This window comes from Vicia villosa, linkage group LG2 (genome assembly GCF_029867415.1).
Source record: "Vicia villosa cultivar HV-30 ecotype Madison, WI linkage group LG2, Vvil1.0, whole genome shotgun sequence".
NCBI lineage: Eukaryota > Viridiplantae > Streptophyta > Magnoliopsida > Fabales > Fabaceae > Vicia > Vicia villosa.
Genome location: NC_081181.1, coordinates 178,858,836 through 178,869,691, shown reverse-complemented (window position 1 = coordinate 178,869,691; position 10,856 = coordinate 178,858,836). Strand labels below are relative to the sequence as shown.

Genomic DNA, 10,856 nt, shown 5'->3' with positions numbered 1-10,856 from the left:
AACACTACATAGTCATAAGAGACATTATACATATAATTTTCAAAAGCTAAGGCACAACCAAACCAAATCCAACGACATATCAACGAGCAATCCACTCTCTTGCAAACACCATCAATGTCAATGTAGAAGCGAGAATCCATAATCTTTTTCCAAATCCAATTAAGGATGATTTCATTGACTTGTGTTTGCACATTTCGACTTTCTTTGGTCTCAAAATTGCCCCAATTTTTTGAGTGTTCACAAATTAATAGATGACTAGAGATAGTTATGGAATAGATGTTGAACTCATAAGCTTCCTCAATCACTATGAAATGTCAATAGACACACATAAACATGCTATAAGACACAAAACTCTTTTGAGGCATTTTGTCAAACACCAAGAGTGCATCATTTACCACTAAAACACAAAAACACAAAACATAAATTAATAAACCGAAGTTAAACATCCCTGTTAGAATTTGCATACTGTATAACCATGGCGGCTTCGGTGGTGGACGACAAATTTCGGACAACGGAGTTGTATGAGCAGCTCGTTGAAGGAGAGGAGCATCCATTGTTGTTGTGTTTGAGGTGTGTAGAAAAACCACAACTAATTTGTCATTTCTTCTTGGCGGTGGTGGTTCCGGTGGCAGCATTAAAAGAAGAGAAGAAAACTTGGCGGTTGGTAGTGGTTGAGAGAGGGAGATTCCGGTGAAAAGTTTGTCTAAGGTGAGGGAATGAGAAGGAAGAGGGATGGAGAAGAAAGTTCTCTCGAAAGAGAGGGAGGGTGCCACCATAGAGGTGGAAGGAGAGGACCACCATGGAGGTGGAGAAGAGCCACCAATCCTTAAAGGGTTGGGGAAAAATTTTCTAGAGAGAAGGAGGAGCATCTCTCTCTAGAAATTTCGTTAATTCAACACATAAAAAAAAAAAGGCAGTATATTTACAAAGCGTGTAAGAGAAGGTTTTACCAAGATAAATGATATTTGAATATAAAATTGTAATATACGAACTGCCACAATAAATAAACCGAACTGGGACACTTTATTATTTCGAAATCCTTATTTCTAACGGCTATTTCCATTTCTACCTCTATTTTTTTTTCTTCTCCTCTCTTCTTTCTCTACAAATTCAACGCTCTCTCTTCGTTCACTTCACTCTCAACTAAACCCATCCTTTCAATGGCATCAACCCAATCCGGCTTCACGGAAACCATTCAGGGTCCAAAGGTTCGGGTAGTGGCAAAAATTCGTGGGTTTTCGGATCCAGATACCAATTTCGAAACCTCCAGGAGTGTGGAATGGGTTTCAGTGAACACGGAAAATTCTGGGGAAGTTACCATCTCCTTTAAAGAACAATCCTCTAGGTATGTCTACTTTCTTAATTATTCAGTTTTCAGCTTGTGATTAGTGAAATTTGACTGGAGAATCCGAAATTGAAATAATAATTGGAAAAAATGGGGAAAATTTTGAGTTTCAGGGTTTGTGAGTTATGCACTTTGAGTGAAATCTGAGTTTTAGGGTTTGTGAATTATGCAGTTTTTGTATTGTTTGTTATAAAGTATGGACCATGGTTAGTTTCTCAATTATGCAGTTTTAGCTTAGTGAAGTTCCGTAGACGAATGAGAAATTGTAACTTAATTCTGTAATATAGGAAGACTTGTAATGTTCATAATTCATCATTTTTTTATTTAAAATTTCATAATTCAGAGCTGAATACTAACACATCTTAGAAATTAGGGCTAAGTAGTGTGTTGTACACTGAGATTAGATTCTGTTCCGCAAAATATCTATTACATTTGGTTATTTGTTGGTTTAATCGGTAGAGTTAATCACTTCTCAGCATTGTCTATAATGAAAGTCTCCTAGTAGAGTTTATATCTCTCAACTCCTCTTCAAGCTTTTGTTCTTTTCTCTCAATGTATTTAACTAACATGTTTTTAGCTCTTTTGGGATTCAATTTCCGTTTATTTATTAAATTATCTCGAACAGTTTTCTTGTAGGGATACATTTCAGTTTATAGTTTGTAGTTGTAGTAATGCCATGGAAATGTTTGTAATTGTTTTTTTTTTTTTTAAAACTTGTTGTTGTTTTCAAATGGGGGTGATTGCAATTACTTGATTTAATGTTAATCCTTGCGGTGCAGCCGGTATTCAGTTGACTACTGCTACAACGAACATGAAGATAATGAAGTAATCTATTCAAAGGAGGTGAAACCTCTTGTTTCGGCTGCTTTTGAAGGTATTAATAGCACAATTATTGCTCATGGAGCTAGAGGAAGTGGCAAAACTCAATTAATTCAGGTTTGAATCAATTTTGTTTATGAAAAATATTTCTATGAAATTTTGTTTTTATTTTTTATTTTTCTGAAATTCTGTTTTTTATTTTATTTTAATAATTACTTTGTTCTTGAAGGGCTCTTTGGAGAAATCGGGTTTGGCAATGCTGGCTATTTCGGAGTTTCTCTCTATGGCTGAGAAAAATGGGAAATCTATAGCAGTTTCTTTCTATGATGTTGATCATCAAGACCATGCTGCTGATTTATTAAATCCAGAACAATCACCAATTTTGGTGCTTGAAGATCACGGAAGAATTCAGTTTAAAGGACTTACTCAAGTAAAAATTGTAGTGGTTAATTTTCTGATTTGAAAAAATTGAAATTTTACACTTGTATAGTAGACAAGTAATGTTGTTGTATTTTTTTTTTTACAGACTCCTGTGAAATCCATTGCTGAGTTTCAGAATTTATACATCACAGCATGTTCTGCGCAAACGTCTGCACCCAAGAAAGGATTTGAGGCTGCACCCAAAAAAGGACTTGAGCCTGCTCGGAGAAGCCACTTGGGATTAATTGTTCATGTCTTTGAACATAATGAAAGTGCAAATGGTCTTGTGAGCAAAATGAATTTTGTTGATATGGCAGGTAACCCTTGCTCAACTTAAAATGGTCCAGTAACCCTTGCTTATTTTTCTAGCTTTTGTTGACATATCTTAAAATTTAACTAAATAGTATTGCTCATTTATTATCAGGTTATGAAGATCCTAGAAGGAAAAGTGGCGATGCTTCAGGTGTTGCTGAGAATAACAAAATTAACAAGTCAATTTATGCCTTACTGAATGTTTGTCATGCTTTGAGCGCAAATGAAAGTCGTGTCCCCTTTCGGGAAAGTAAACTCACACGCATGTTGCAGGACTCCTTGAGGGGAACTAGCAAAGTTTTGCTGGTTTCGTGCTTGGTATGTGATTGATTTTTTGTCAATTTTTTTTTCATTTGCAATTAGTAATTAAATTTTAATTTTGTCCATTTTCTTTTGTATAATGTGAACTTAGAACCCATCATTTTGCCAAGACACTGTTTACATGCTTAGCTTAGCATCACGGTCATGTCAAAGGTCTCATCAAACGCCCTTTGGTTCAACGATGAAAACTGCTAGTTCAACCAGACAGACAGTGAACTTAGAGTCCACAAAGAAAATTGCAAGTTCAGCAAGACAAACAGTTACCTTAGATTCCTCAAAGAAAATTGCAAGTTCAGCAAGACAAACAGTTACTTTAGATTCCTCAAAGAAAAGTGCGAGTTCAGTAAGACAGCCAGTTACCTTAGATTCCACAAAGAAAAGTGCAAGTTCTGTAAGACAGACAGTAACCTTAGATTCTACAAGGAAAAGTGCTAGTTCTGTAAGGCAGTCAAAAACCTTAGATTCAACAAGGAAAAGTGAAAATTCAGTAAGGCAGTCAAAAACCTTGGATTCAACAAGGAAAAGTGAAAATTCAGTAAGGCAGACAAAAACCTTAGATTCAACAAGGAAAAGTGAAAATTCAGAGACAAAAACCTTAGATTCCACAAAGAAAAGTGCAAGTTCAGCAAGACAGACAGTGGCCTCAGTTTCCGCGAAGAAAAGTGCAAGTTCAGCAATGCAGTTTGTGACTGTTCGTAAAAACAAGATACCCAAAAGTGTTTCTGCATCAACAAAAGAATTACCAGGTTCCATATCTCATACATATGATGAAGAAACATGTGTTGTTGCTATGAAGTCTGAAATACAAGGAAGGTTTGTATTGAATTTTTATGCATATTTTATTCGTTAAACTTAATAGCTTTTTACTGTTATCTGTTTTTGGATATTGACTTTTTTCCTTTGGATTGAAGGAAATTGTTTGATGAAGTCAGCCACTCTGCTGCTAAAGCCGAGAAGGTATACTTTTCTTATTCCTTTCTCTAAATACTTATACACAACATTTATGTGTGGGTCTACTTTATTGAGAACAATATGACGTAACTTGATTCATGTTATGGAAGCATCAGAGCCTTTATTGGTAATGCCTCATTTATAAATTTGTTTCTTATGTTTTAAATGAAAACCAAATTGCAACACAATATATCAACTGGTGTATCAAACCCAATGTAGGACAATTCAATATCAAAAGATGGAAGTTATGTCCGAGTAAACTCTAGAGTACATAAGTTAAATAATCACCTAAAATCCTAACACGAAGAAAACTTAGACACTACCGTTCTCAATTTATTTATCTGACATGGACAACCGTGAGGTGTCATCATGTTATTAATGAATAGATTTGTATTTTTGTAGGAAATTACCATTGCTGATGTAACCAACACATCACAGCCTTTACTGGTAATGCATATTTTATATATATATATATATATATATATATATATATATATATATATATATATATATATATATATATATATATATATATATATATATATATATATATATATATTTTGGATTATATTGTTAATGGTAAACAAATTAGAAAGCTCATTACATCAATTGGCCTATCAAATGCAGGACAATTCATTATCAGAAGATGTATATCATGTTGAACTAAACTCTAGAGTTGAAAAGGTAATAAATAACAAAAAACTCCAATATGAACACAACTTAGGAAAAAAATCCTCATTTTATTTACCTGACTTGGGAAAATGCTCTATGCTGGACAACTCACTTGCAGATGCTAGTAATAATGTCAAACTCAATATGATGATATACAAAATGTGATGGATCTTGTAGAATATAAGTTAAAATCGGTCAGGAAACTAATAAGTATCTGCTGCAGGTTGACTCATCTTTGAATGCTAGCAGTAAAGTGGAACTTGATCCCAAAGTGGAAAAGGTAATTTTCTTCTATTTATTCCATCAGTTTTCAGTTTTCTCTTTTCATTTTATTATTTTATGATATTTTTTTCTAACAAAACTTTATCATGTTCTTCTGGTAGAGTTAATAAATATGAAATACTAACTATTTTTATTGTGTCACTAGGGTACTTATTTTGAGGATAAAGAGGAGACGAATTATATCATTAATTACTCCAAAGATTTGTCAATGGCTAACGAAGGTATATGTGATTAAATGAATTGTTGACATATAAATTGTTTTACAAATCATAGAATGCATATTTATTTATATAGATGTCTTTTGTCATTACAGGTCATAACATGAACAAGGAGAACAACAACTTAATGGAAAATGAAGATTGTTCACCACCCATTAGTTCTCAATTGCGTGAACTTCAATCTCTCGTTTCATCAACTCCATTATGCATGCAGTTACCAGAGGAGAAATTCATTTCACTTGATGAAAATCAGATTTCTACTAAAACGGCAGAACCAAAAACTTCTGATACTGAAAACCTAGATGTAATGAATAATAAAAGTTTTTGGGAAACATTCAGCATGCATGGTTATGGAATGAAGGTTAGATCTATTCATGAATATCGTTAATCTTCTAAATTTTATTTTCATTGTTTTAACTCATAATTTTGTATAATTGCAGAATTCTACTGAAGTTACAGAGCCAAAAACTCTTGATATTGAAATAGGAGATGTAATGAATGCCAAAAGTCCTTGGGAAACATTCAACATGCATGGTTCTGGAATGAAGGTTTGATCTATTCATAAATATTACTTATAGACCTTCTTCTAAGTTTATTTTCATAATTTTAACTCAAAATTCTGTTTAATTACAGAATTCTACTGAAGTTACAGAAGAACCAAGAACTCCTGATATTGACATACGAGATGTAATGAATACCAAAAGTCATTGGGAAACATTTAACTTGCATGGTTCTGGATTCAAGGTGTGATCTATTCATAAATATTACTTATAGACCTGCCAAGTTTATTTTCGTTGTTTTAACTCAGAATTTTGTTTAATTGCAGAATTCTACTGAAGTTACAGAACCAAGAACTCCTGATATTGACATACGAGATGCAATGAATACCAAAAGTCCTTGGGAAACATTTATGTTGCATGGTTCTGGAAGGAAGGTTTGATCTATTCATAAATATTACATATAGACCTTCAAAGTTTATTTTTGTTGTTTTAACTCATAATGTTGTTTAATTGCAGAATTCTACTAAAGTTACAGAACCAAGAACTCCTGATGTTGACATACGAGATGTAATGAATACCAAAAGTCCTTGGGAAACATTTAACTTGCATGGTTCTGGAATGAAGGTTTGATCTATTTATAAATATCGTTAATTCTTCTAAAGTTTATTTTCATTGTTTTAACTCCTAATTTTGTTTAATTTCAGAATTCTCTTGTTAAAGACTACCTTAGAATTTTAAACACAGCGGAAAAGTAAGTGAACATTTTGTGTATACACACATGTTCAATTTATTATTAGAAATGTATATATCTTCTCTCTTATATCAAGTTCATGTTTGGATAAACAACTTATATATAGCTTATAGAACAATTGCTTATCATATGATAAACATTTATGTAAAACTATTTCTGTACCGAAATATACGAATAGTTAAATTGTTTTCGTTTAAGGTACAAACCATTTTTATAAGCCCAAATAATTCATTCCTAATAAGTCTTACACACAATTTCTTATAACTCTTCTGTCAAAAATTGTTTCATACCTTCTATGAGAAGTCTAACTTGTTTACTTTTGGTTTTCTTCTATATTAACATTGTCAGGGATGAATTAAAGAAGTTAAAGGTTAGAAATGCGTTTCACCTTTTAATATTAAGTTAATTTTTTCCCCCTATCTATCTTGTGCTTTAACTGACCTGGACTTTTTCTTACAGGGAATTGGAGAGAAGAGAGCAAACTATATACTCGAGCTTCGTGAAGAATCTCCAGAACCTTTCAAGAGTGTATGTGTCCTAAAATGATTTATTTTTGTTATATATTATTATAGTTTTTTTATCATAATAATTAGTTACAAGGTATCTAATAACTAATTTTGGTATTGTGAACCAATTTTTTCATTAATAGCTTGATGATCTGAAGGATATTGGACTTTCCGAAAAACAGGTATCATTATTCTTCCCATAGTGTATTGTCATATTCTTTTTAAATTTGCATATTTGATTGTCCATGACTAACAATCTAATAAATTCTTCTCATAAGTAACTGATCATTTTATTCTTGTGCAGATTAAGGGAATGATGAAGAAGGAAGTTGGAGAGCTTTTCAATTAGTTCTAATAACATTATTGATTGCTTGTATTAAAATGAAATTTATTCTGGCAACCTAAAGTTGCCTTTGAGTTGTGTGACATTCATGTATGTATAAATAATTCTTTCATTATATAGGATGAAATTATATATTGGAATATGGAAGCAAAATGAGAAAAAAATAACGGTCAATTATTTGTAAGTGAGAATTCTTAAACTTGTTTCCTTGCCTCACATTTGTCTCTATTTAAGAAATAGTTGCCAAATTAGTTTTCTCGAGAGATTTGCACAATTACTTAATTAATTTTATTTTGGTTAAATATCTTAGTGGTCTTCTAAAATTTTCAATCAACAGTTTCATCCCACGTTTCTTAAGAGTGTATTTGGATGAAGCATTTTAACGAGGGAAAACAATTTTTCAAGGGAATTTAAAATGATTCGACCAAATTCCATTGTTTGGATAAAAAATAAAGAATTGATAAAATGATGGAAATTTATGGAGTATTCATCTACGTTAAATTTAATCATTTTGAAATGACACCAAAAACCAAAGAATTTGAAATTCCTCTCATGTTCCATAGAATGTATTTGTTATTATTATTTCTACAAATTTTACAAATTGGTTCTCATATTTTTCAAAATTATAAATTTGACCCCGAAATTTTTCAAAAAATTGCAAATTTGTCTTTAACAATTTTTAAAATTTACAATTTGGTCCTTCAAATTTTTAAAAATTGCAAATTAGTCTCTACTTTTTCATTTTTTAATTTCGTCCAAAAAATTTAAATTTTATAAAAAATGACATCAAAAATCTAACAAGGAATTATCTTAATACTCCATTCAAACAAAATAATTTAAAAATGAATGAATTTGAATTGAATCATTTGAATTGCTTTGAATTTTAAATTGCTTTAAAATCTCTAATTACCTCATCCAAACACACTCTAAGGAAATAGGTTCGGTGATGCATCTCCGAATTTTTGCCTGTACAATTTTTCTAGAATCAGTTTTCAAGTATTGTGGTGTTTTCAATCCAAACTAATTTCAATTCGATTAAAAATTTCGTTATTTGTTTCAACGATTAATAAAAATGAATTTTATAGAAATCAAATATTATAAAAATCAGATATATTAGTACAATCATTGTTCTCAAAATTGATTAAAATTAAACAAAATGCAATCAAAATACTCTATTGTGTATTAGAAAGAATGGACTCTGTTATGGCCCACTTCATCTCCACCTCTCGCAAACATTCCAAACTCGATGCCCTGACGTGTAAGCCGCATAATGTTCTGACTGCGCGACTATACATTAACGACATGGTCGTCCAATGCATGTTGATCCTCAAAGAGCTCCTTATGAGCAGGCAGTACAAATAGAAGCAGTCTGGAAGGGTGACCTGTATGATCTGCACGTACTAAAACTGCCCATGCACCGCTCGGGAAGATATCTGCACATGATATTGGTCTCACATGCCAACCATCAAAGTATAAGGAAATGGGGTTGAATGAGACTCTGTCCCGGTGAATACCGTATGACCTTCATTTTACGCCGTCATGCTAAATATCGTTAATTTACACACGGTATAGCAAGATATGACCATTCCTTCTTCTAGGGACAAACCGGCTAGCATATGGCCAATCATGAGTATAGGTTGGGTCATTGCAAACCCGTGGATGCGATGATAGTGAGCAAGGATCCATCCCTGAAATCCAATAATTTTTTCCAGTAACAAGTGTAAAAAGAAAAAACTAGTTTATAACTTAATAGTGTGATTTGGAAATTACCGTAAGCCGGGTACATGAACCCTTCATCTGCTTTGTCATTCAGTTACAAGCTTCGTTCGGGTTGTGGTACAGATACACCAAGCACCCCACCCCCAATTCCACTCGCGAATGAGCTCCAAGTCGATGAACTATTTTAGGTAGGCCACATCCACACAGGTAGTATTATTGTCCCCAAACATGGACGTGCCAACCAAGAACATGAAGTAGCACCTCGGGGAACACTCTCTAAGTATGAGTCGATTTTCTTGTTCCATGCCCTAGGTGTCTGTTTGAGGCCATAAAGCATTTTGTGCAACTTATATACCTTACTCACTTCCTCCTGAATCATAAGCCAGGAGGCCATATAGCGTTTTGTGCAACTTATATACCTTACTCGCTTCCTCCTTAATCACAACCCAGGAGGTTATGTAATATAAACCTCTTTGTCTAAACGATCATTCAGATATGTTGACTTCACATCTAAGTGCAATGTCGGCCAGCCATGCTTGCATTGCCAAGGCGACAACCAATTTGATAGTCTCATATCTTGTGACAGGTGCAAATACTTCAGAGTAGTCAAGTCCTGCTCTATGAAGAAATCCTCGAGCTACCAATCTCTCCTTATGTCTTGCTATCAACCCATTAACATTGTGTTTTAACTTGAACACCCACTTCAATTTGATAGCTTTTATGTGTGCTGGAAATTCGACTAACTCCCATGTGTTGTTTCTTTCGATTTCTTGTAACTCTTCGACCATAGCAGACTTCCAAGGTTAATTCTTTAAAGCCCCACTATAGTTGATTGGTTCAGCACCTGCAAGTAAAGTAAAATGAACTAATTCTCCATCTAGTGTGATTTCATCATCACCAGTCACTTCATAATCTTGAAGTCTTGTTGGACGAACTCTAATTTTTTGAGGTCTTTACCTTATACCAGCCACATCCTTTTCGACTTAGATTGTGTCGAGAATGTTGACAAATGCTTCGACTTTGACTTCAAGTGGAATATCTGCAATTTCTTTGATTATGACTTCATAAATTTCTTCGTCAAAAACATAGCTCATCAATGGACTGTTAATTACATTGCCAGAATTCTTATCCCATACATGATTTTCATCAATCATAATATCTCGACTCAACACGATCTTCTCATTAATTGGATTGAATAACCTATATGCTCCAATTTTGTGAAATCCTACCAGAATCATAAGTTCACTATCCTCATCAAGCTTCCTTCTTCTCATATAAAAACATGTTTGTAACAAATAGAGCCAATCACCTTCAGATGACTTACCGATGGTCGTTTGCCACTCCATACTTCTTTAGAAACCTTGTTCTTCAATTTCTTGATAGGGAATCTATTCATAGTATATCTTATATTCTTCAGGAACCTTGTTCTTCAATATCTTATATCTCAACAGTATAAAAATTTAAAAAGAAAAAACATCTAAAGGGATGACTAGGCAAAAATCCCGAAAAGAAATGAAGAAAAAAAAAGATAACTACAAAAAGTGATACCAAGGAAAACCAAACTTATCCCTCAAAACTCTTCCTTGATAAACGAGAATCATTCCACCAAAATAAAGAACTTACTGATTGATTAAAGTTAACTATCTTATCATCACAAGTGTTCTCTTCATGCAAAATATGAGAGAAAATAACATTCA

General features: G+C 33.1%; 1 protein-coding gene across 2 annotated transcripts; it reads left to right on the top strand.

Annotated features, from left to right (window-relative positions):
* Nucleotides 1-1,045: 1,045 nt before the first annotated feature.
* Nucleotides 1,046-7,582, top strand: LOC131647545 (kinesin-like protein KIN-10C). Of its 2 annotated transcripts, XM_058917431.1 has the most exons (21): nt 1,046-1,345; nt 2,125-2,281; nt 2,394-2,594; nt 2,691-2,901; nt 3,009-3,214; nt 3,309-4,030; nt 4,129-4,174; nt 4,571-4,615; nt 4,796-4,852; nt 5,064-5,120; nt 5,268-5,343; nt 5,436-5,701; nt 5,781-5,888; nt 5,974-6,084; nt 6,167-6,274; nt 6,357-6,464; nt 6,545-6,591; nt 6,940-6,961; nt 7,051-7,119; nt 7,241-7,279; nt 7,402-7,582. In XM_058917431.1, exons 1-21 carry the CDS (start codon nt 1,161-1,163, stop codon nt 7,444-7,446), a joined length of 2,886 nt encoding a protein of 961 aa, XP_058773414.1. In that variant the 5' UTR covers nt 1,046-1,160; the 3' UTR covers nt 7,447-7,582. The 2 variants fall into 2 exon arrangements, with proteins under 2 accessions (XP_058773414.1, XP_058773415.1); XM_058917432.1 differs by lacking the exons at nt 4,571-4,615; nt 4,796-4,852.
* Nucleotides 7,583-10,856: the final 3,274 nt, after the last annotated feature.